Source organism: Drosophila eugracilis, unplaced genomic scaffold (assembly GCF_018153835.1).
Source record: "Drosophila eugracilis isolate 14026-0451.02 unplaced genomic scaffold, ASM1815383v1 contig_2154, whole genome shotgun sequence".
In the NCBI taxonomy this organism is placed as follows: domain Eukaryota; kingdom Metazoa; phylum Arthropoda; class Insecta; order Diptera; family Drosophilidae; genus Drosophila; species Drosophila eugracilis.
The window spans coordinates 13,433,289-13,459,286 of NW_024573038.1; the positions used below are offsets into that span (position 1 = coordinate 13,433,289).

The 25,998-nt window shown below is 35.5% G+C and overlaps 2 protein-coding genes across 24 annotated transcripts in view; both read right to left on the minus strand.

Annotated features, from left to right (window-relative positions):
• Nucleotides 1–150: 150 nt before the first annotated feature.
• Nucleotides 151–6,356, minus strand: LOC108118249. Of its 2 annotated transcripts, XM_017230837.2 has the most exons (5): nucleotides 5,639–6,356; nucleotides 2,846–3,219; nucleotides 2,160–2,319; nucleotides 1,825–1,970; nucleotides 151–1,091 (listed from the first exon to the last, which is right to left on the minus strand). In XM_017230837.2, the coding sequence occupies exons 2-5, from the start codon at nucleotides 3,173–3,175 to the stop codon at nucleotides 174–176; spliced, it is 1,554 nt and encodes a 517-aa protein (XP_017086326.1). In that variant the 5' UTR covers nucleotides 3,176–3,219; nucleotides 5,639–6,356; the 3' UTR covers nucleotides 151–173. The 2 variants fall into 2 exon arrangements, with proteins under 2 accessions (XP_017086326.1, XP_017086327.1); XM_017230838.2 differs by lacking the exon at nucleotides 1,825–1,970 and having other exon boundaries at nucleotides 957–1,091; nucleotides 5,639–6,351.
• A 3,352-nt stretch (nucleotides 6,357–9,708) lies between these two features.
• Nucleotides 9,709–25,998, minus strand: part of LOC108118204 (glutamate-gated chloride channel) — a 53,967-nt gene continuing 37,677 nt past the window's right edge. For 11 of the 22 annotated variants that reach the window (XM_041818181.1, XM_041818174.1, XM_041818177.1 and 8 more), the window contains 3 exons: nucleotides 21,761–21,975; nucleotides 20,027–20,077; nucleotides 17,225–18,093 (listed from right to left, as the gene is read on the minus strand). In XM_041818181.1, the coding sequence (XP_041674115.1) occupies nucleotides 17,236–18,093; nucleotides 20,027–20,077; nucleotides 21,761–21,975 (1,124 nt within the window). In that variant the 3' untranslated portion in view covers nucleotides 17,225–17,235. Of the gene's footprint in view, nucleotides 13,596–13,738; nucleotides 13,850–14,305; nucleotides 14,309–17,224; nucleotides 18,094–20,026; nucleotides 20,078–21,760; nucleotides 21,976–25,506; nucleotides 25,660–25,998 lie in introns of those variants that run through there. The other 11 variants (XM_041818190.1, XM_041818184.1, XM_041818188.1 and 8 more) reach the window with 7 other exon arrangements.

Genomic DNA, 25,998 nt, shown 5'->3' on the forward strand with positions numbered 1-25,998 from the left:
TGATAAAAATGATTATAATCTTATAGTAACTAAGAATTCAAGAGAAATATTTATAACTTAAGTTCCCCTTTAAATATTTAAGGTGTTTCCAGATTAAAAATCTTATTTTATAATGTACAAAAATGTATATTTATTTTGGTAAAAAAAACTTAACAAATTACAAATGTTTACAATTATACCAACATACTGGCATTATTATCGCAAAATTCGTAAATATTATCAACAAACTGCATTTCCTGCGTATTTTTAGCAACTGGAGGGGTATTCTTAATTTCATGTGAGGGCTGTGGCATTTTTACCACGCCTCCTTTACAGACAGTATCTGCCGTTGTTTCTTCCAAAGTGAGACGTTTTAAATTATTGATCAGAGATATATCATGTTTTATCTCATTCTTTAATTCAAGAAGTTCGTGTTCCGTTTTGATAATGTCTTCAGCATAGGCTTCGATATTTTGTTGCAATTCCCCGACCGATAGCTCCATTTCCGGTCCCTTGTAACGTTCGTTTTGCAATCGGTACAGACGACACTTTTCAGAAAGCTGACGTGTCAGTGCATATTCCTTCTCATAGCGAACATTCATGTCGGCATGAAGGGATGCCAATTTATTTCGAACACTATTGCGCAATGGCTTATCCTTTCGCCTTCTTATACAATTATTATTAATATTATAATTATTATTGTTGGCCTCGCTGGGAATAGCTGTTCTGAATGTTTCTAATGAAGTTTTGGTTATCTCATGACGACTGCGCCTGCGATGTCGCTGTTTTGAGACCCGATTCTCGGCAAGTTTATAAAGCTTGGCTTTGACAGCATTATCGGTACCCCTATATAATTGATCTGGCATTAAAACCATAACCAAATCATCATGCATCAATTGCTTTTGGTTAAGCAAGCTCTTCTCCTTCAATTTGTTAGGCACTTTGGGTGGCGTTTTTGCCGGTTTCGGTAATGCCTTCTTTCCTTTCTTAAGGTGGAGTAGTTTTTTTAGCCACTTGATCATGGAAAAACTCGTGTGTGGTTGTGAAAGGGGTACTAATTGCATGGCCAGGGGATCTTTGAAGTTATCACGATGTTTTAATGATATACGGAGCTGCAATAAACAGAAAACAAATATTAGTAAGTTAAAGAATTAATATTATATATGAAAAGGTTATTACGATATTATCTGCTATTAGTGTCAGATAGAATTTGGCTTGAAAAGCCTAGCCATATTTTTAAAATAAATATTTTACTAAAACCATTCATACTCTATTCTCATTCTCAATAAAACTATTTACCCTTTATACAATTACAATACAGCAAACAATAAAGTCACCTTTTGCCCCCCAACTCTTTCTGTCCATTAACTAGATAAGATCATCAAATAACAATTAGGAGTCCGCATTCCTCGAATAACATTAATCCCATTGCTAATGGCTGGGATCATAAAAAATTTACAACATAATTAGGCCGAAACGAAAACACGAACTTTAATATAAAAATCAATAGGCAAATTGATTTCACTTGGTGCGTCATAAACAAATAAATACGAAAAGCCAGAGCATAAGTCAAATGCGAATGGTACTATATATATATGTATATAGTAGGCGCGGGTGTGACTTTGGAGTGGGCGGAAAGCCCAGGTAGAATGGGTTTCGAGAACGACATGAATTTCACATTTCTTGGCTTGCGTGTGGCGCCAGGAAAAAAGCGCTTATTATGCAATCACTGTAGACGTTTTTTTTTTTTTTTTTGGGCCCAGTTTGCTGGTGTTTCTGAGTTTTTTTTTTTTTTTTCTGCACGCCAGGTGGGATTCCCCTTGGTCCCCGGATTGTTGCCATTACCTCATTGTGTACACGGCTCCAAGCGCGCCAAACGGGCAAAATGGCCATGTTGCCATCGTAGCTCCGCTCTATGCCGCCCCAACTTTCCGTTATAATGTAATCGCCGTAGACACGCGATGCTGCCGCCGTATTCCTCTGGCCGCCATCTTGTTTTTTCAACGTCCGGAAAACAGAACGAAAATTCAATGAAATAAAATGAAACGAAACGCAAACGGGAGAAAATAAAAGTAATTGTAAATAAGCAGCATAAATAAATAAAACGCAGAGCCTTATAGTTTTATATGGAAAATAGCAGTCACGACAGGATCGGTTGGGGAAAAAAATGATTGACTTACCTTTCGGATTATTGCCGCAGTAAAGCCCATTGCCATTGCTCAGTTCGTCATCAATCAGGGCCTTGATTATGTCATCACAAGTCGTTTTGTTCGTCACTCCCGATACGTAACGCGCCTCGCCATCGTCCATCCAGATGGGAATTTCCTTGTGGCCTTGTTCCTAAAGGGTGGCCAGAAAAAAAGTGGGCAAATTTGAAGATCAATAATCAGGGTTGCCAGATGGTTAGAGGAGGATCTAGCGGGTTTCTATTGTAAATTAGTCCATGATAAAATTTCCTTGAATTACTTTCTACTTTTAACTATGAACTTACTACTATTAATATTCCTGCAGATCTACTATTATTGAACTAGTTTTCCTTAACTTTAACAAGAATCTTGAAGAAATTAACAGTTCTTTGTAATATTGGCCTTTAATCTGGATTTAAAGTTCCAATCAATACCTTAAACAACCAACGCACAATCGGAGTTTCCCATGCCCATTTAAGTACAGTGAAGTCTCCCTTTGAGGTCGCCTGTTTATGCATATGACTAACGCCTAAGCCTGCCCACCCAATTAGATGATTTGTTTGATTTCAGCGGAAAAGCTGCCGCAACCGAAAATCAGGGGCATGAGTTTAAGAGGGGTTTGCTAAGGGTAGTGTAGGGCTTTGGTTAGGAGAGGTGTTGGAGAAGGAGGAGGCACTTACCACAGTGCTATTAACGCCGTAGAGGGAAATGGAACGGTGGCGACGACTGGCCTGACCAACATTTCCGTTTTCCCTGCCGTGTTTATTTTTGCATGCTTGCCGTGTTGATGGTGCTGGCGCTTTGGAAGGCGGTGCTAATGGTGGTTCCCCCACCGATTCATCCACCACCAAACGCTCCTCGAATGCAGCCTGCTTATTATTATTATTGTTGGTGTCTTGATTTTGACATCGTCGCGGCGGTAGAATGGGGCTTTCGGGTAGATTCAAAAGCGATGGACAGCTGTCCAGATTATCATCGATGAATGTGGAGTTCTGTTGTTGCGGCGCCATATTCCTTTCTTGCACGTTTCGAAAAACTCTCTCACTAATTGGCACTGCAATGAAAATAAAAAATAAATGAAAAATAGTTAAGTATATATATACGTATAGAAAGAACATGCAATATCCTTGTTAGACATTTTGTTGGTTCAGCTCAGGGGTGTTCGCCTACGCCTAACGATCAATTTAGATTTGTTGCCCGCGATTAAATAAATTATGCAGTAGCCCTTGTCGTACAATATGTACTCTACTACGGAACATATATACTTATATATATATATATATATATATATAGTTGCACCTAGCCATAGACACGACGCAACCCCATCTGGATTCCTAGAAAATTGCCTACCAACGTCAGTTGGCGCCGGTGGCCCATTATTCAGGTACATTGCCGGCGTTTAGCCTGTCGCAACATCTACTATCCCTCATGCCCCCCCCCATGCCACATACCCATCCCCCGATCCCATTGCCCATCCAATTCCACATCGCAATCCTATGAGGCCTACTAAGCATACCATATTCCCCAGTTCAGAGGCCCACATAATTTGTTGTTCGGGGGGCGTTGTACGGACCTTGCAGTTTGTATGCAAATTCTCTTTTCCAGCCGAAAAACATTTTCCTTTCTGGTTCATTTTCTTTTTTTTTTGTTGTTGTTGTTGCTTTTTTTGCATTGCAATTGGTGGCCTGACTGACTTATGAATTAATGCTAATTTATGCCGCCGGAAAATGCAGCGAAGGAGCTCAAATTATATAGATTGGTGGCGGTTGGGGAAAAGTGTTGAAATATTTTTGGCTTTTAAATTATAGGGAGTAGGTAGGGGACTTAGAAGATTAGTTTTTTCTGCTATAAAGTTTTATAGACTTAGAATTGGTGTTAGAAAATGAATGTAAAATTAAGTTTTGAGAGCTTATATCTATTATATCTTCCATCATTGATCTTCCCTGCACTTAAAGTAATCAAATTCCGAAATGTATTTAAAAAAAAACTAATATTATGCGGCAACACCCCAAAGGACCTTATTTGTGGTCAAAACTACAATTGAAATGGAATTTACGGAAGTTTTCAGAATTCCCTCATCAAATATTTATTTGCTCTCTGGACAGGTGGCCCAGCAATGGGCCACGCCCCCCATGTCTATTAGAGAAATGAGTTATGAGTAAAGCAATTTGCAAAAGGATTTCCACCTACAGTGGGCAACCTGCAACTGCCAACTGAAAATATCCTTGACTGTGTGTTGGCTGCCTTTGATTACGCTGAACACCTGGACATGCCAACAACGTTCATTTAAAAATGTAATTTCCAATCAAGATAAGTTCAAATGTAAATTTCCATTGGCGAGGTCAATTACTGAACTCTGACCCGCCTCCCGCATTGCATTTAATTGTTTCGTGGATGGCTGGCCAACCTGTCACCCACCTTTCCCATCTTACATTTATGGCCAGGGGTTGGCTGGCCAAGTTAAAGAACTACCTCTGACCTCCCTTCGAAAGTTCAATGTCTCTAAAGTTTAGCCCAGAGTGGGCATATTATATTTTTAACTGTTTTACAATTTTAGCCCAGCCCCGAATTAATTGCTCTTCTGCAATCAATCCCCACTCAATACTTCCTTTGCGTGTTGGTTAGAAATTAATTTTGTTTGGGTACTGCGCATTGGTTTCTAAAATACAAAAAAAAGGGGAGGCCCACCAACGCATTCGTGACGTTAGCAGTTCTTTGGGGGGTTTGGTAATGGGTGGCGTATGAGTAATATTGCGATGGCTGTGATTTGATAATGTAGACAAATCAAAGTTTGAACTTCCCTGTAAGAGGAAGTTACTTTAGGAGTTGGACTAACGCTTATTTATAGATTTCTTTATTTTTAGACTTTTTTGGGCAGTTTAATTCTAAATTTGTATTCCATGGATTGTTAATCAAAGGAAATTTAAGTCTTTAATTGAAGTTTTTCTTTGATTTTTTAAATTAAACTTCTTTTTTTGTTCATTCTTTAGTTTTACTATATGCAATATTATTTTTGTAAATAAAATTAACAAATTTGGTTACATTTTTTGCTGTCTTTAAGACCATTAAGACCATTTCTAACTATTTTTATTTATTAAATATTTATTTAAGCTGATAATTATGAAGACAAAAAATATAAAAAAATTAAAATTAATAAGATTAACCTTTTAAGTTCATTTTTGGATTCAAGTTTGTTTAATTTTCAATCAAATACGCCTTTAGAGTTCCTTCTCATTCTGTACCTGCTTTTTTCTCCATTTCCAACTATAAACCTTAAGACTATCTTCTAGTTCTCTAAGAACCCTCCTTTAAGTTAAAGTTGCTTATAGCTGTAGCTTAAATTTTGGCACCCGCAGAACCACAGACTAATGAAATCAACTGTGAATTCTCCCAGTGCCAAGATTCAAAGTCAGCATGCTCTCTGGTTCCTAAAAACACAAAATTCTTAGCCAAGATCAGCTGAGATCGCTTACCTTTAGTTAGTTTCTCCAAAATGCGTTGATAATAAAAAAACACTTTTCAGTTTGATCCTTTTGGGTTTTCTTAGTGAGTTTTCCTTTTAGTTTTTGGGCAACTTAGTGAGGAATTTGTTTCTCAGAATTATATTTGGCAGTGAGTTTCACTGGTTCACACATGCTGCAGCTGCAAGGACATGCTAATCCTTTGAGCTTTGACACTTGACTGAAGTTCAAATTTGAATTTGCTGCTATGTAAGTTGAGCTAGGCAGCGACGTTGACGCTAGCAGAGACGCTGACTGCACTCCTGCCTGCCTACCGGCCGGATAATAAACGAGTATATAAAAATATTTCTAGATCTAGACAGGTGCTAATATTGCTATCCCTGTCGCTAGCACTCGTTTCGAGCCTGGCACTGAAAAGTCCTTTTCGCTCCTTTCGTACCGCTCGCATTCAAATGTTCTTCACACGGCACAGGTCCTTCCTGGTCGAGGACTCGTCGGTCGTGGTTGCCAGGAACAACGTTGCACAACAAATAACTGAACGGCGTATCCTTGACGACGGCAAGTGACTAACTAAAATTTTATTTGCTACCACACAAAACTTTAAAGCAAAAAAAGAGCTCGAAGGAACGAACGCACACCAAGACACCTGGCGTTGCGGGTAAAACAGAGAGCGAGACCGTCCGAGGGTAGGTTCCCCTTGCTGCCCATGCTGCCCCTGCTGTCGTCATCATCATCATCATCATCATCATCATCCTGCCACGGCTGCCACCGTCTTTTGGCCAACCACCAGCCACCACCGAAATTGAGTAAAAAAAAAAACAAAAAAATATACGTCGGAGTGTTCCTACCAATTTCCAACTAGCCCTAGCCTTCTAGAACTTCTCTCTTTCGGCCACGACCACTACCACTATCACTACCACTACCATTACCTCTCTGCCACGACCACTCCCTCTGCTCTTTGTTGCAGTTTCAGCTATTCCGTAAGCGAACTATAGCGTGTGCTAACCGCCAGCAGCACCACCAACACCAGGAACCAACAGGAACCACCATCAGCACCAGCACAGTAAGGCACTGAAAGAAAATATGATTAACTTTAGTGATCTTTCCAATGTTTGAACTTAGTCTCTGGGTGTTTTTGATTTCACTTAACGAAATATCATTTTAGTCTCTGAATTTCTGACTCTGCTTATAAACTTTATCAACTGTAAGGTGATTTTTTGTCAGTGTACCAATGCCATGACGCGCACTTTGCGTTATTTGGTAAAACGAGATTGTTGATAACGTGCCACCAACAACAGCAACAACGAACTATAAAAAACTCGCGGTACATAAAAAACGAATTTCTGCCTTGTTTTTATCCAACCACCCCCCTTCCCGCCCTACTATTTCCTTCACCCTTCTTCGCCCAGCCTATATAGCCACCCCCACTGTTTTTTTCCCTGTGTATTTTATTGTTAATGGGCAGCATTTGCTCGTCGATTCGATTTTTTTCCCTTGAATTTTTTCCTTTTGGTTGTACATTTGTTACTAGCTGACTTTTTTTTTTTCGGCCAGGATCAAAAAGTTTTGGCCCAGCAAGAGGTAGAAATACTATATATGGTATCGAATGTGGGAGGGGTTCAACAATGCTATCTAAGAAATAGTGCTAATGGATTTGGCAGCAGGCTTTTGTGTCCTTATGCAGGGGAAAGTAAAAGTAACTTTTGGGAAAATTGTGCAAGAAATACAGAAATGTTTATCGGATTTATGACTTTTATGACTTTTTAGGACTTTTTTATAAGTTTTTAAGATTTTTTAAGACTTTTGTTAAGTTGAAAAGGAGTTCTTAATATTAAAAGCAAAAAAAGGAAGAAATTTGTGAGACTTTTGGTAACCCAATCAAGATCGATCTAGCCTGGCCTTTGAATATATTTACCATAACTCCACCCTCTTTACTTAGCCAACCCATATATTCCATTTGGTCTCATTAGGATTGGGCAATACAAATATTCAATAATGTTCAAGCTCATTAGGAATCGATTGGCTAGAAGTACTACTCATAAGGCACATTGTGAAAACTAGAGGAGGAAATGTAGAACTACCTCTTGCAGAGTTACTGGCAGGTGCCAACTTATCTGTGTAATATGACAAATTGACCCTTCTTGCAAGTCATTACAGCTTTGCTTACTAATGCTCAGGCCATTGCATTTGGAAACTAAACAATGTATGTAGTGGCCAAATACCACCCCCTAGAAAGTACAGGGGGAAAGAAAAAAAAAACCAATTAAAAACACGCAACTTGTCCATTTCCAAGGAAAAAGCGCGTGAAATTTCGACGCGTTTTGGGCCAAAAAAGTGAATAACGATTATGTAAATGATTGATTTGGAGTTGGAGCGGGTTAGGCTGTACTTAGTCTGCTTATAGTGACTAGGGGTTACTTAGGGGTGGCTCTAACTTTCCCGATGCGGTTCAGCGATTTCACGGTATGGCACCGCGCTTGGAATAAACAAACATAATGCTCGTAATATCCTTATAATGGCACTAGTAACTCTCCGGGGGGGATTATTATTATTACTATTGCTGCTGGCTTTTTCTTAGTGTGGGAAACTTTGCTGGTGGTTATTAAATTTTATTTGGATTTTCTAGGGCCGACTAATTACCACACCCCCATCGCCATGCGCCTTAGATCCCTAATTTGGCAAGTCCCTTTTTGTCCATTCAATGTTCCTGCATGCAATTGCCTGGCGCCACGTGTCAGCGGGGGCATGGAGGCGCCAAAAAAGGGGTGGAGGGGGTTGAGTTGCATGTGTCGCATACTCGTATATGGAAATTTCTTAATGACAGGGGAGTTCAGCATGGCGCCCAAGTTCATTGTAGTGGAGTTCAGTGCTCAAGCAATGATTGAGTTTTATTGTTGATTGTTCAGCAGAGATTGCAGGTCAGGCATACAGGGTTAGCTGTTGGTGGTCAAAGTGTATGTTGTATAGAGGGTGTCCTTATGAAAGAGACAAGGAAGTGATATGTTTTTTGTGAAGTGAATGTAGCTCCCTTATACTATTTCTGACTGGTTCTAACCTTATGGATCTTTTCTTCTTTCAACCTGTATTACAATATCCAAATCGATCTATCTTATAATTTAAGAAGACAGCATCAGCTGGTTTCTCCTCATTGTTCTCTCGTTGTAGGCCTTAACTAACACATATGTTCTGACCCTGACATAAATATTTCCTTAGATCAATTCACATGTGTTCGATTCATTCCACACCCTCCAAAAAATTGTAACGTATTTTACCGGCCATCGCCAGCAAAAATACTTCGTTAGCATTGGGTCTTAAAGAGGGGCGATTGTTACCTTTTGGGCCACTCACTCGCTGAGGTATAAAATAATTACAAGTGGCAATCGGCAGACGACAAACGGCCAACTGCATCCAGGTAGAACTTGGCCCTTCCTCGGTGTCTTACCTTCAGGTTTACCTTTACCGCGTGCCATCATCGCCGGCTGCTGCTGCAGGTGCAGGAGTCAGCGAAGCGAGTCCCGATCCCAGTTAAACTCGGACACGTACTCAGAAATATTGTATACGAGTTTATGGAATGCACAAAAAATAATATTTACTAAATATGAAAACTGTTATAAATGAAAAATAAATAAAGAATTAAGTACAGTTAACCTTTTTATTATGTTAACTAATATCTGTTTTAGTTATGAGATCAAAAGTTAGGTAAGTTGTTAGATCAAAAAAGAAGGGTTGTACTGACCTTAAAACTAGTTTAACTTACTTTGACTTTGAACTGAAATAATAAACCTAAAAATATATAAAAATCTTTAATATTATATAATTATTCTCAGTGTAGCCACACACATTCTTAGAGCCAAAAGACAGTTGCAATTCGTGCTGGGCGGAAGGAAGCTGTTGCGCGGGTCAAAACACTTGTCCGGTTCCGAGTTTGAACCTTTTGGGCGAACCTGTTTGCAGGTTTATCTGGCAAGGGCGGGCTGTGAGATCTGGCCAACAGTCAGGCACACAGAGAAATATTTTAAGTATATTAAATATAAAACTTAAATATTCTAGATTTTTTGTGAATAAATTATAAATTATAAACTATAAGAAATCGTTCTTGTTTTCATATGCTAAGTCATTGGAGTAAGTTAACTATGAGCAGTATTTTTCTCAGTGTAATAGCCATGTAGCCCCATTACATTCTGTTGTCATTCCTTGGGCAGGTTGTTTCTCATGTGTGGTGCTCGATTTTAGGGGTTGTCCCGTCTTAACGGCAACTGCCTTTGCAACTGCGTCTGTGACTGGTGTGCATTGACCTGAAAACTCAGCGCGCCTTTTTCCTTATTTATATGTTGTTTTTATTGGAGGTATATCCACTATATAAAGAGAAAGAGATAATGATCTAATATTGCTGATTAATACATGATTGTAGATCGAATTTAGAGGTTGCTTGATGCTTTTTTTCGACGTAGATTGATATAAAAATTCTGATAATTTTTCTAGAATTTATTAAGTTGGGAAGTTCTCAAGTTCATTTCCATAAAAACTTACTTTTACCTTTTTTAATTAACTTAAAAGGTTTAAATTACCCATCCAACTCCCTCATCCCATTAAAAACCAAAGGTTATTTCAAATTTATTTAATAATTGTTTTTCGTTTTCTGATTGAGACGATCTTTATTAATGCGAAGCTGCTTTGTTTATTAGTTTTCTGGTTTCGTTCGTTTGTTGCTTTTTTCTTCCAATTAATCGATTCTTTTTTTCAAATATTTTTCTCTCATTAATGACTAACTTTTGAGTTGGTTTATGTAGTTGGTGTATTTACATGATGTTCGTTTCGGGAATGCATTGTTAATAAATTGGGCTTTTTATTATGCTCAAGGTTGTGCATTATAAAAAAGTTTTTTATTATTATTATTATTATAATTATTACGTTTGGTAGCATTTTGTTTTTATTTTCGTAATTGATCTTTAAGAAATCTACTCGTATGTGAAATAAATTGGACAACAGAAATTGCCCCCAATGGCTAGCTCTTCTCTCTTCTCACTTTTCCATTTAATTCTTTTTTTTTTTTTAATTTTTATATATTTTTTATTTTTAACAAATCTTTAGCAAACAGTTCAGTTGGACTGTTATGGATTTAGCAAATATTATTTATAAATAAATTAGTTTAAAGTTATTCAATAAAATGATTTAACTACTAACTCTCTGTGGCTTTATTATTATTTACACTCGGTTCATGGCATTTACAAATTATAAAGCTTCGGGTATTGAGAATTTAAAAAGTGTTTTGCAATCTGCACTTTCCTTAAAGCATCTCTTGACTTGCTCTTTTTAGTTTTCTGTTTTTTTTTTGCTAAATTCATTAATGCTTTTCTTTTTTTAATGTGTGAACTTTTATGGCTTTGTTTTTAGTTCTAGTTGGATTTTATTAGATTTTTTTATAATGTTACTGGTCTTTGGTTTAGCTTCTACTTTGGTTTATCAGCAGTTTAGCTTGTGAGGAGTTAAGAACATAAAATCCATTATCATATCATAACAAATCAAACTTTGTTTCGCTTGAAACCATCTAAGCAATCCATAAGTTTTAAATCTCTCAAAGAAGGCACCGTCACCCAAATCGATTGCTAACTAACATTTAACAGAGTTATATGGGTTAAGCTTTTTGTTTTTTGTAGGTTAAAAACCAAATTGAATATATAGTTTCTAAGGGTCCATCTTTAACGTATTTCTTTTATTTGTACATTCCTTATATTGGCCACATATTCAGCAAATTTCCACTCACATTTCCCCTTAACCCTTTAGGCAACAAAAAATATTTATATTTGGACGCGATGAATTTGAAGTTCAGTTTTTGTTTGTATTTTTTGTGTTCTTTATAAGCAGCTAATTATAGAAAAGGATTCTGAATGTTTCGGCTTTCGACTTTCCTTTCATCAGATTAACTTTTTTTCGGTTTTTGTAAATTGCAAAAAGATTGTCCTTGTCTTTGGGTTTTTTTCTTTTTTAAAGTTATATTTTATTTATATATAATATATAAATATAAATATTGTTTAAATGAGAAATAATTACGAAGAGCTTGCAAAATGGCGAAAAGAAAGTTTCCCAAAAAATCTACAAATTCCTAAATTCATAATTCGATTTACTTGCAAAAAGCATTTGGTGTATACGCGTATTGTGTTTTATTTAGTTAATATTGTTTAAACAATTGCTAATCGTGGCCCTCAATAACCTGCTCTCAATTAATTTTTAATAAAATTTCGTATGCAAAGGTTTTGGTTTTCATTTGTTGTGTGTTTGCTTTTTATCACAAGGTTTAAATTTGGTTTAGGTTTTAATTTGTTTGAATTAGTTCGTGCTTTTTTGGTTTTTTTTGTTTTGTTTTTCGTTTTTCTTTTATATATTTTTATTTATCTGTCAAATGTTTTTGCTGAAACATTTCTCGACATACATTTTATCTAAAATACTTGGTTGTTAGGTTTTGTGAGTTTATAGTTGGGTTGGCATATTATAGTTTTATAAAGTTTCTTGTCATATTTTTTTTTGTAAATATTTTTTTTTTTAGTTAGCTTTCATTTATGTTTCTTCTATGAGCTTTGATATGTATTTTAATAAAAGTTTTTTTTTAGGCAATTCCTGCTGCTACTTAAAAAGGCGTTGATGGAGTAAAACGAAAAATATAAAACCAAAAAATATTTTCATTTCACCTGATTTTTGGTTTAGGAAAGCATTTACTGTGGTCTACTTTGCGGCGGTTTCATTTTTTTTCTTGGTAATGCCATAATTAATCAGTTTCTGCTTTATAAATCGAACATTTATTGAAAATAAAATAAACAGAATTGAAATAAACATTTAAATAAATATTATATACAGTGATTGATTAACAATTTGTGTGTGTGTGTGTCTGTCCTGTTTGTTTACTCTTTGACATATGCGGAGGCGATTGAACTCATCAAAACTGGGTTTCAATTTCATAATATTTGACTAGAGCTGTTTTGTAAATATATATAACATCTATGTATATGTGTATATAAACAGATTTTGCATCATTTTCATTTCGACTACTCAGATAGGTAAAGCCTTAAAGCTGTTTGGTTTGCGTTTCATATTTTTAATGTTCTTTTTTTTATAATTATAGGCTAGGTCTTTTTATCTTCTTGGATCGTGTTCTGGTTTTCGTTTTTTGGTACTTTCAGCATTAATTTGTTTTGCTTAATAAATTGTTTAAATATTATATATTACAATTGCTAGACAGTGTTTCTTTTGTTTGGTATAATTAACTAATGCATTTTCGAGCATATGCAAAAATTTGCAAATTTAATTTAAAGTTTTTTGTTTCTGTTTTTTGTTTTGTTTCTGTTTTTTTATTTTCTTTCTACTATTTTTAAAAAAGGCAGTCGAAAATGTTTCTTTCGTATGTTTGCTCATTTGCATAAATTTAACTTTCGTAAATATTAATTATTAACAACTTATTTTTTGCTTTTCTTTTTTTTTTTTTATTCCCCTTTAACAACTCAGTTTAAACTAATTTTTGTTCATTTTTGACGTTTTTATCACTGGTTTTGTTTTTGTCATTATTTTTTTGCCATTTGAAATAATCGTTAATCAGTAATTAGATGTACTTTGTGTTTCCCTTTGTTACATTAATATTAGATGACTTTGCAAGGCCCTAGAACTTAGCAAACGATTTTCTTCATTTTCTTCTACAAATTACTTTACGAATAATGCGCCTCCTCTCCGACTTTTCAGTCTGCTCTTCTGGCTTTGCTTCGGCAAATTTAGCGTGTTCAATTTATCTATTAATGTTTATGCATTATTTTTAGTGTTTTTTTTTTGCTTAATTTTACGAAAATCCTTTATAGTGTACAAAGAAGAATATCAGAAAAATGGCATAAGCAGTTGGAAATGTAATTCTAGCGATGACATCGATCGTCTTGGCCACGCGAATCGGATGGGGTGGCTCTTTTTTACGCACTTGAACGAAGCAGGTCTGAAAGGTAAAGAAGAAGTGGTTAAGAGTTATCTAAAAGTGGTTAGAAAATAAGTTTCTTCTTTACTAAATCTTAAACTAATATCATTTTTTCATTAGAGAAACTTATTTTCAAACAAAATTTGACAAAAGGACATTCTCACCTCCGTGGCACATCCATTATTAGCTGAATGGGTGCACGGACTGTTGCTGCCGCCGCAGGTGGTGCATGCCACAATTTCGTTCGGTGCACCGGCGTCTCGTCGCTTCTCGCCCTGATAGACGGCGGTAAATTTAAAAAACTTATATGTTAATTTTCATTTTGGCCATGATGTTGGTTGGTGGTTGTTGGCAATTTTACAAGTCAAATACAATTTGTGAAAAAGGAGTTATTTACACATACATACGAGTACATACATATACACACACATACGCATACGAAAAAAGGAACGTAAAAGTTTGGTTTTTGGCAGTTGCAGTTTTTGGTTGTTTGCATTATATCGTTTTTGCAAAAACCCAGCAAAAAGCGTATAAATATGTTTAAAAATATATGAAAAAAGGTAGAAAAAAAGTAGTTGTTGTTGTTTTATTAACAGTTTATAGAACAAGAAAAATGTAAATTTAAACACTACGGAATTTATTACAAAAAGCGCTTCAAATGCTTTTACAAATTTAACTACGGAAATTGATTTAAAGAGAAATAATTAATATTGTTAATATTGCATACTTACGGGCTTTAAATGTTATTAGTTATTTGATTGTTTTTAAGTCAGTGGGGCAGCAGTTGAAAAAGCAAAAAAGATCAAATTCGATTTTAGTACATGGCTTGCTATTTATAACCACAGCGCAATTTAATTGAATTTTTTTTTTTAAATTATTTTTTACTAAGTTTTTTGTTTGTTTTTTTGTTGCACGTTCAGAGTTTTTGTATTTGTTTTTGTTATTTTTGTTTAAGCTTTAGCAGTTTTGTATAGAATTTTGTATGAGAATGGCATGAGAATTTTGCTGTGTTTTCATTTTTAAGTGATTGGAAATTAAAATTGGCACTAATGTGATGAGAAATGAAATTTTAAAGAGAAACAAATCACTGTTTGGGGGTTTAAAGAAATTTTAAAGTTTCTGTTTTATAATGTTTACTGTAATGTTTGTTTACTGTAGTTTCAGTGTGATGTGGAATGCCTGTTTTATTGTTTATGATTACAAATTTAACGTTTAATTTGAATGATTTTCAATGAACACATACATAGGTAAGTTGGGTTAATAGTTCTGTTGAGTTTTGTGCATTTCATTGTGTGGGTTAAAGCGTGCTCTGTATTGGTTAGTACTAGGCAGAGGTGTTGGTTTGAAAAATACTACAAAGCTCATAGCTTCTTAACTGGTATACTATTTACAGGCTTTAAGCACACACACACATTGAACAAAATGAACTAAAGTTGTGTAATATTTATATCTTACAATACAAGGTTGGACTCATAATTAATTTAACCTACTAAATTGCATAACAGCTGGCTGTTTACTTGCACTGTTTCAGGGTAATAGCTGGCTTAATTAACATCAAAAATTTGTGAGCGGTATATAAATAGTCCAATGGGTCGTAGGTGGCAGGCTAAGAAATTAACTGCGTCCGCTGGTAAGTATGCTACAATTTATTGCAGCTACAGTGGCACGTACTAGCCAAGTTGCAGCTGAAAACGCCAACGAAACGAAAGGGGTGGGGTGCGAAAAATCAAGGGTAGGGGCTAAGGTAGAGATGGGGGGGGGAGCCTTTTTGGGTCTGGCATCTGAGTTGTCTTTGTTTGCCAGCAGCTGGCGGCCATTTGCCGAGTGCACAAATGCAGCCAAAGGTGGTTGGCGAAAATGGCAAAGCCAGGAAAATGGGGAAAATGGAAAAACAGGCTGGGATTGGGAGGAAACAGTTACTTAGGTAAGATGTATTATGCGGGTGTGTTTAAGCAGCCAGAGAGCCGGATAACGTGGCTGACCAAAATTAAACACGCTGGCTGTGCCAGAACTTTGCCTCCAGTTAAGTTTCCTCAAAATCAACAAGGCATTCTTAATGATCATTTCGGGTTTTAGATCTTTAGAAACAAAAAGTTAATATTACTAGAATAATATTCTCTAGTTTATATACAATATAAATATTTTCAGAGAGAGTGGAAACAAGAAATTGATGATCTTACTTATTAGCTAAAAGCATTTAGGGTAAAATATTCTTTGATTTCTCAGCCAATAACAGCTCTCATAAACATCTCCTGAAGTCCTCCCCAAGATGCTTATTTGGCAATTTAATTTTATTAACACAATACTCTGAGAAGCACTTGAAAAATGTATGACAGGGCGAAGATTTATATGCCCAGTGCAATTAGCATTGGACGAGTGAAAGTATCTTCCCTGGTGAATTTTGTTCGGCTTTTTCAACTTTTCGTATTTGCTTAAGGCTTTCCCGAAGGGGGAAAGTGCTGCTTTAAAATGCCAGGCCAGGCTCGAACTTTTCACACTGAAAAGTAAAAGAAATCCTTGCGCATCCTTTCGAGAAATTTTCTCGGCTATTATGATGCATGTGTAACGACGCGTTTTCCTGTTTTTATTTTCATTTTCATTTTCATTTTGGTTTTCGTTTTCGTTTTCGTTTTCTTTTGCCTGTTCGGCCGCATCCTTCACCATGCCATTTGTTTGTGCTCCACTCTCGTGTCGTTGGTTTTTCCGGTGCTCTCGGGCTCATTACGGCATTTTCCACTTTGGGGCGCTCATGAATAATTATGTTGTCCTGTTGCGGCCCAGTCATCCCGCTGTCCACCTGCACGGGCGCCAATTTAAACGCGTACACCATTTTTAATTTACATGCTAATGGTGGAAAAACATTTTCCCAGCCACCTTTCTTGTTGACGGTTTTCCGTTTCGTTTCCCTCTGTCCAGGCGGGGTCAGTTCAGGCTATGCCTGGTGTAACTTCTTCATGGTTTTCCGTATCCTTTCTGGTGTTCTGGTTATGTCGGAAGTCGTTGTCAGCGTTTCACAAATTCCCATAAAATAGTTTTTGAGTTTTCCATTTCGTACCACGGTCTTTCATCACGCCCACTTGAGTTGGTTTTATTTGGTTTATGCCGTTTTGCATTCCAATCTTGATGGCGGTCCCCCTCTTCTTCCATTCCGATAAGTTTGATTTACTTGAGGACTTTGGAGAGGAAGTTTAGTGATTTATGCGCTGGAAATTGGTGGCGAATCTTGAGTTGAGTTTAAGTTGGGTTTTTAGTTTTCCTGATATTTGAAAGTTGTCCAAAGATTATGTGTTACCAGTTTATGAACCAGAAACCCATTAACCCATTAAATCCCAAGTATCTTTCTTCTATGACCTAATGACAAAATCATTTGTTCAAGGATAATTAGCTGAGAAAACATCTTCATTGCTGGCATTCGATTTGGCCAGACATCTTTGCTTGGCTTTTGGCCCTAATTGGTTAACCTTTCGTTTCCTTTCGGCTACCAATTCCTCATGTCTAATGCAGTTACTCTTGTTAGTCTTTCATTTAAAGTTCAATTGCAAGTTTTGGGAGGCAAAGAAAAGAAAAAAACAGAAAGAAGAGAAATCCAACTTTCAGTGTGCGTGTTTGAGGGTGTTTTTGGGTGCATTTTGTGGGTGTTTTTGCAAATGGCAAATGGCAATCAAAATAACCGCAGGCAATCAAGTTTAGTGAGGTTAGCACACGGCCAGGGACGAACTTCGAATTTCGCCTTTTGGCCAAAACTTTCTTCTTGCTGACGTTTTTCTTTGGCTCCTTGACTGTTTTTTTTTCTGATATTTTTTTTTTTACAATTGTTATGGTTAGTTATTAGTCGGTTGTGCAAACAACAACAACAATAAGAACGAATGTTTGGATTTTTTTTTCGGTTAGTTTCGGGAGCATTTCTGGTGTGTCCTTTACTCACTGTAGTTTCCACATTTTCGAAGGCATCGCCATAAACCGAGGCTGGTGAATTGGAGCGTGAAGCCTTCCGGCGCGGTGGTTTCAATGGCAAGGATAACTGACGTTCTGTCATTTTCATATCCTGAGCGGGTTTTGTTTCCGCTTCCTGATCGGTCTCAGCCTCGATCCTTACAACCAAAGCTGGTGTACTGGTGGCCACCGATCGGCGTAGCTTGGCCGTGGTCTCTGCTTCCTCCTGCTCCTCCTTTAGCTCGTCCTTGAACTTCACTTTGGTACTTGTAACCGCAGTTGTAGTTACACTTGGTTCTTCGTATATATGCTCAGTCGGTTGACCACTAGGATGTGGTGATATGGAAGTAGATGGACTTCGGGCTGCCTTCCTTTTGATAGAGCGTGCCCGTAAATTCTGGACAGCAGCACCAATGATACCGCCATGAGCCTCCTGCCAACGCATACCGCCACCGAATAACTCTTCCGGATCGGTGGTCCTTGGGGTGCCTGGTGTGACCACCGAAGAGGATGGGGCTGGGGTGCCAACGGACATGGGTGTGGCACCGCCCATCATCGACATGGCCGGTGTGGCGGCGGCGCTTGCCTTTTCGGAGGACAAAAGCGGCATGAAATTCGCGTTCGATTATTTCCTACAGAGCAGGTTGGTTGAATGGGGATAGTTTGGTTTTTGTTTTCTATGTTTTCTATGTTTTTTTTATTTTGTTTTCTGTTTTGGATTGGTTCTGGGCTTTGGTTTCTTTTTAGTGATTTTATCTTTTTTTGGTTTTGAACGCGAGGAAGAGAAAGACAATTTTCGGAGAGAGACACACAGGTGGTTTTAGTCAGGATAATCGAAGGCCACAAAAGTAATTGGGTTAATTGATGGGCATTAACAAGAGAGGTTTCTTGGACTCAAGCAGTTGTTGTTAAGAGTGGTTAGTTAAGTTGGTTAAGTTAAGGCCACAAATTAGTGGAGACTTGTTTTTGTATTAATTTTTTATTTCTGTTCTTGTTTTTTTTTGGAGGGAAACTTGATTTGTAGATTTTGCAGAAAGTTTAAGAAAATTGTACTCTTAAATATTTAAATTTTCTTTTCATTTCATTTTCCGCAACTAACCCAAATGTATTAAAAATCAAAATGTTTAGTGTGGGAAAATGTATTAAAACCTTTTTTTAAGCATCGCCCAAAAGTATGCTCTGAATGGTAGTTTTTCTTCCAACTTTTTAACATACTAAATATATACCCCATTAACCCATGTTTCTTGTGTCGCAGTCATAGATTGCATTAGTGTTTTTATATATTTATTGAGAAACATACAGATGCACACAAAATGCACTAAAACTAAACGCCTAAACGAAAAGCTTTCAAGCACAAAACACAGACAACACAAAATAACCAAAAACACAAAATGCTTCAGCTACTACTTGTTAGTACCATAAATAATATTGGCCAACATTTCCGGCACCATATTTCGTTTTTGTTTTTTTTTTTTTCTTTTTTTTAAGTTTCAGTAAACCAAAGAAATATATTTGTTTTATTAGTGGCAGAGGGCGTGTCAGTAAATCAATAAAGAACTTAAATTATAAAAATTTTTTCAAGGCAAAATTTTGTATTTACCAAAATTTTAAAAACCAAATAATGTAAATCAGGGGCAAAGAACAGAATTGATTTATAGCATTTCCGATATCATTTTTTTTTTTTGCATATATGTAAGAAGAGAAAGAATTTTTTTCCATATTAATTGGTAATCAATTTTTTTTTTCGCTTTTTTGTTACAATTTTTCGCTCGTAACATTTTTCCCAATTGTAAGTGACCTTAAAGTGTGTTTTATTGCTATATATATATACGATATATATATTCTCTTTTTTTTTGCATTTATTTTTCATCATGAGCTTGTATATGTTGTGGTTGTAGTTGTCGTTTCTGCTGTTGGTTGTGTGGAAATTAGTTTCTTCAAAAACAATTAGGCTAGGCATATCAAGTATGCGCAGTGTTGGCTGTCAGGTGTTTAAGTACATAACGAGTTTGTTTTTATGGTTGGATTAAGAACGCAAAAAACATAAATAAATAAATAATGAAAATAATCATTGTAGTTAATATGGAGTTATATACATTGAAAGCGAGTGCGAATCTACTAGGTAATTATTTAAATTTGAATTATATTTATTTTTTATTTTTTAAGTTGGTTTTCCATTTGCCTCGAAAATCAAATTTGTTTTTTGTTTTCTATTTTTTTTTTTTTGGGAAACACAAAAACCAAAATCGAAACAAAACTTTTTCAATGCATTTCATCAAAAGCGAAATTCGCATGCCATTTTTTTCTTAGGTTTACTTTTCGCAGTTTGGGAAAGGAGAAAAGGGACTCTTAAGGGGGGGGTGGAAAGGTGTAACAGTGTCTGTGAGTTGGATTTTATGTGTGTGTGTGTTAAGTTTTTCTTTTGCTGCTAAATGGTTTTTGTTGTTAAAGTTCTCTGTTTTCTTAGGGGGCTGGGGCGGGTTGGGCGGTTGGTGCATGAGTTGTGGTTGATAGCTTACCAAAGGACTTGCAAGAATTACTCCGATCCTGCTTAGTACTGCTGGAAGACGCTGCAAAAATGTACACAAAACAATGTTCATACTCAAAACACACTTTAAGTTTGGTTTGGTTGTCATTTTGATTGGGTTTAGTTTTGGTTTTTTTTTTTCTGTTTTGTTTTTTTTTTAATGATTATTTGTTGTTGTTGCTGTTCAGTTCTCACTTAGCTGCTAATTTTGAGAGTAAATTAAATTTTGGCTGTTGGTTATTCGAATATTTGCATATCACTAAAATTGGGAACAATGTTCGATTGGTTTTTCGTTGCTTCTAGGCTTACGTCTTTTCACTCCCTTAAGAGGAGAATTATATTGAAAAAAATTAAGGATTTTTATGATGCATGGTTCTAGGGAAGGTATTAATTTAAGTGGCATTTATTAAAAGAAGTTTCTTTAGTTTACTTAACATGCCACTTAAATGAATTCCCATAAATAGGATTACAAATTCGTAAATCACATCAAACAAAAATGCTCAACGTGCATTATTAAATGTTTTGTTCGTAATTCAAAAAGTGCCTACGTAAACACAAAATGCATAATGATTTTTTTTACTTTTATTTTGTATAATATTCAATTTTAGTTTTTGTTGCTTCATTTTCGTTTTTAGGGAACAATAAACATACCTACCTACGGGCATGTAAAACGCTTCAATTTTCTTTTTTTTTATTCATTTTATGTTTTGGTTTTTTTGTTAGAAAATATTTGCAAACTAATTGGAGATGAATAAAAACGCATTGTTTTCCTTTACGAACGTTTGTATTATACAACATTTAGAAAATAATTAAAAACATAACAGAAGACGACTGTTTAGATTTCTATCGTAAGAAGAGGGGATAGTTTGGCATTTCTGGGGTTAAATGTTAAATGTCACTTCATTGGGTTAATATTATAAATGCAAAACAAAAAATACAACTGAGCATCGGCACAATTAATACACATACATAGACAGTATCTTTATATAGGACAAAAATCAAAATCAAAAACTAGGTTTATGTGTGGATAAAAATCAAAAATCAAAAGTTACATTTTCGAGTTAAAAACTTTTCATTATTCGTAGGACACATAAATTTAGTTTTGTTTTTTAAAGTTGTTAGACAAAATGCTAAGTTTTTTTTGGGATCAACACAAAGTGAGTTTGTTATAGCGAGCATTTTGTTGTTGTTGTTGTTGTTGTTGATAATGCAAAGATAATGGCAGTATCTATTAACTAAAGACTGGACAGTACACACGGATAGGTGATCAAAAGTTTGGCTTACACGCAGATATATATAGTAAAGGAGAGATATATATAGAGAGAGAGAGAGAGACAGAGAGAAAGAGGGGGACGCAACACAATAACGGTAATCGAATTGTTTTTGTCTGAGTTTTACTTTTTTTTGGTTTTGTTTCATGACTTGGGCTCAGGTGTGGCTGGCTTCTTAAACAAAGGAAGAACAAATAACTTGAATAACTTATAGAGTACGAATGTTGGTTGTAGTGTTCGCTGTGTGTTTTTCTTTTTATTTCATTTTGTTTTGTTTTTTGTTTTGTTTTTTTTATATAACATTTTGTTGTTGTTGGCTTTTGCACGCTTATGTAAAATTCATATTTAATTGCTTTCAAAATGCATACGAAATTAGGTTTTTATTTTTGTTTTTTTTTGGGGAGAAAATTGGGGCTGCCTGGGTGTGAATCGGATTAAATGATTATTTAATTTACCTGTGTTACGGGATTCTCGCCGGGACGATAGACGACGTTGTGCAGGGGCCGCTTACGGCCCACATAATTGACGCAGACGAACTCCAGGAGGGAGGCGTAAATGAAGCACATACAGACGCCGTCCCATACGTTCATCGCCGTCAAATTAGAAACAACCGGCAGAGTGCTCCGGAAACCGTTCGAGGTAGTGAAGAAATTCAGCATTGTTGTCACGCCTTCCAGTTTCCAGTTTCCAGTTTGCAGTTGTTCAAAGTTGTTTCAAGTTGTTTCGAATACGTTGATTGTCGGTCAGGATTGTGGGATGGTAATTGTAGAGAAACTTGCATTAGCTGTTTGACACGTAATTAGAAAAGCATTGCATACTTTTGGGGCTGGGGTAGCAAACAGAGTGTCAAGGACGGAAGGATGTTTATGTCTTTATGTCTTTTTTTTTTTGTTTGTGCCGCTTAGTTGAGTTGTTTAATTAGTTTTTGGCATATATATATACAAAAGTTTTTTAGTTTTTAGTTATACCGTCCGGTGCTCGCAGAACGGAGGTAGTTATCATATTGTGTTCGTTTTTATTTGGTTTTATTTTTTGTGGTTTTTAAAATGTGCAAAAGCTAAAGAAAAGTAAACAATTCTACCAAGTCGAGGAGCAGCCTTATTTCTAAACATTCGATTTGTTTATTTTATTTCATGTTGTTGTTGTGGTGTCACTGAAATCTATGAGAAAATTGATGGTGTTTGTGGTGCTATTTGGGTTTTTAATGGTTTTTAAATTGTTTTTAAATGCTTTTTAAATTGTTTATTTTTGTTAAATGTTGAAATTTGTTTGTTTATTTATAAATTTGATTAAAAGTATTATTTTTAATTTATAATTTATTGTTTATTTTTTATTTTATTAATTCATTATTTAAATATTTATCGTTTACTTGCAGATTTTTTATAAAATATATATTAAATTTTTATTATAAAATATATATTAAAATTTTATTATAAAATATAATATTTAGTAACAATTATTATTAATATTTACTCACAATATTGTAAGTTAATTTCGTTAAAACACTAAAATTTCCCAATTTCTGAGTCATATTTAATACATAATTTACATTACATTACATTTACATACATCAATGTAATAAGTATATTTGTAAAAATAATAATGTAAATTTCAATCTAAAAGCTTTTCAGTCATAACTATTATTCAAATATACATTAACTATTAATTAATCACAGTGATGTGTTAAAAAGTAAAGCATTAATATATTATTGTAATGAAAATTACTAATTTCTTTAAACGATTAATCAATTTTTCCCTTTTGGTTTCAGTTTCAGTTTCAGGCCAAATCGAATTAATCAAGAGGAAAAGCTGGCATTTAATATTAATTATTCAGCTCGTGACCGCTCGACATAAAAATGCAATTGGCTCTGAATATGCGACATTATCAATCTTGGTTGCCTAATTAGTTGCGTCAACAATTCGCTAGCTAGTTGAGAGCTGGGAAACTAACTAACTGGCTTGGCATGCTACAAGGAGCTCTGGCTGCATCCGCTTCGCTGCCTTCACGAACCACATCGATTTTCAATTTGCCAGCGTTTTTCGTAACCTCCCTATTACTCGCTTACCCAAAATATACTGAGGAAAGGGAAATCTCGACGCTGCACTCAACTGCAAATGCTTGAAGGAAAAGCTCAAGAGCCAAGCGGGTCACAAATGAGGCAAGAAGATGCTGCTGCCACGCTAAGAAGGAGCTGCTGTAAAATGCATGCAATGTCAGCACTTTGACTAACAAAACGGCATCGCTGCTGCCTTGAAGCCATTTCCCCGCTTTTTTCACTATTTATTTATTTAGTTTCCTTTTGTCATTGAAATGTCGTTTGATTGTGTTTGCTCGGGGCAGACAATGACATCCACAAATGGAATTATCCTTTCTCCCTAGCCATCCCCCCTTTTTTTTCAATTTTTACAATGATATTTGAGTGCGCTTTGACGTCGTTTTGTCATGGGTTTGTTTCAAGTGCATTATTATTGCAGAAATTATTTAAATCAGTGAAGTTTTATCAATCGTTGGTGTGTGTAAATATAGGAAAGTTGGAAAAGAAATCTCTATCAGAAGACCAGAACAAATGTAAATCAAAGGTTAGACTTATCACTGTGGATTCCATTTCTCACTTTTTAAATATATTTAAATGTTTATAAAAAACTATTTCCAGATCAGTTACTAAAAAGACTTATTCTTAGTGCATAAATTTCACTGCAATTTAAAGTCAAGTCAAGCTCAAAGCTTTTTATAATCCCCATCTGCTAGTTTTCCTTTCCTGCCCCAAACTTTGTAGTTTTTGCATTACACGCACAGAGAGCACACTTTCTGTTCTATTTGACTAGTCCATGTTGCCCATATGGCTTATGCATAAATCATCATGTATGATGTGGCCACCGTTCCATGTCATCATCATCATCATCATCATCCTCATGGCAGGGATGTGGTATGTGCCACAAAACCCTGGGAAAATACCAGGATACCGTGTCCGTGTGTCTGTGTCTCCTGTCCAGGAGTCAGCTGCCAACGACGTAGGATCCTGATGTTCCGGCTGACATTCCCTTTGCGTTGCCCTCATTATTTTCATTTCGGTGTTCCTTTCTCACTTTTGGCCAGAAATAAAGCATAGTAATTGCATTATCCTTGCTCTACTCGGCATAAAAAGGTAAGGACAATTACTGGTAGATGACTTTGACTTGAATTTCAAATTTTAATTCAGTTTTTATTATTGGGAAATTTAAGTGCTAGGCATTACTTTTTTACGACATAATAGTAAGAGGTTTTATGGCCAAAAGACTTCTGATTTTTCTTGTCCTTAAAAAGTAAAAAAATAAACTTGGCTTACTGGAGGGCTGTAGAAAAATCAGATCTCTTCTTTCTTAGGTGATCTTCTTATTTAAGTGATCTATTTATAATAGATATATGTGGCATTATCTTTTGTATTTCTTTATCTGATGAAGTGAAATTCAAATTATTTCTTATTTTTAGTTAATATTTATGTGGTTCATTTTCTGTTTATAAGTTTTTCTTTACATCAACTTAATATTTCTTGTTTTTAATATTCTTTTCTTTATTATAAGTTTTTTTGATAGAAAATACGTATAAATGTAATCTGTTTTATACTAATTAATCATGATTTAGAGTAGCCATTTTAACATGATGTTGATGTAGAATGCTTTAGTTGACTTTTCGTATATGGTTTCATCAAAGCTTCTCAAAGAAAATAAAGCTAAGAAAATTGCCTAGTTTAAGTTTAAGAAGTCATGCAATGCATTAAGGAGTTGGGCGTTTACCAAATACGAGTGCAGGAAGTATAAGTATAAAATACAAAATGACAAAATCAACATTGGTAAAATCAGTCCAACTAATGGATCGAAACGAAAAAGGAATCCATTTAAATCGAGCGGCTAGCTAAACTTGAAGATGAGTTCAAAATGGTCCTAAGCTTTTTTTTTTTTCTAAACTAAAACAAAAAAACACTTCTAGATTTGAATATTTATTTTTTGGCCAATTGTCTCGTGGTTGCGTTTAAATTTGGACTAAAAACTTACTGGACGGCTACGTTTCGTTAACGACTAAGTTGTGATTTTTGGATTGTTTTACATTTCTTGATTGATTTTTTGGAAGACTTCGATTTTGGTTAAGTTTTCTAGTTGCTTCATTGAGAATTTGGAAGTTTCTTTTTTTTTTGGTTTTTTTTATTGTTTTTTTTCTACGTACCGATCATAACCCGGGCTGGGACTGCATTCCATTCCAGCCAAAATGTGATAAACGACGAGGTGACCAATATAATGCCAGGTATGAAAACGGTTGTAAAATAATACGCACGATCACGGGTAAATGTCAACTCGACCTGTAGGCAACTGTAATTACCTTAAGAAACAAGGCCGGAATTATGCAAATTCGGCCAAAGGTTAACACACGCATACACACACACAGAGACAGACAGAGAGATAGAAATAGAGATAGATAGAGAGGCCTAAGATTTTACGAGAAGGTAGTTCTCTTCAAGAGCCTAAAACTAGACTATACCTTTTCTGCAACTGGTTTTGGCTTATTTTGGCTAAACTCTACACTGATGGTAGAACTGAAAAAGAAAACTTAATAAAACTAACTAAAATTGTGGTTCGGTAATTTAGGACTTTGGCTTTGAGATTTATTTTTGGTTGGGATTGGTGGCTCTCATTCAAGGATTTGAATCCATGCAGCAAA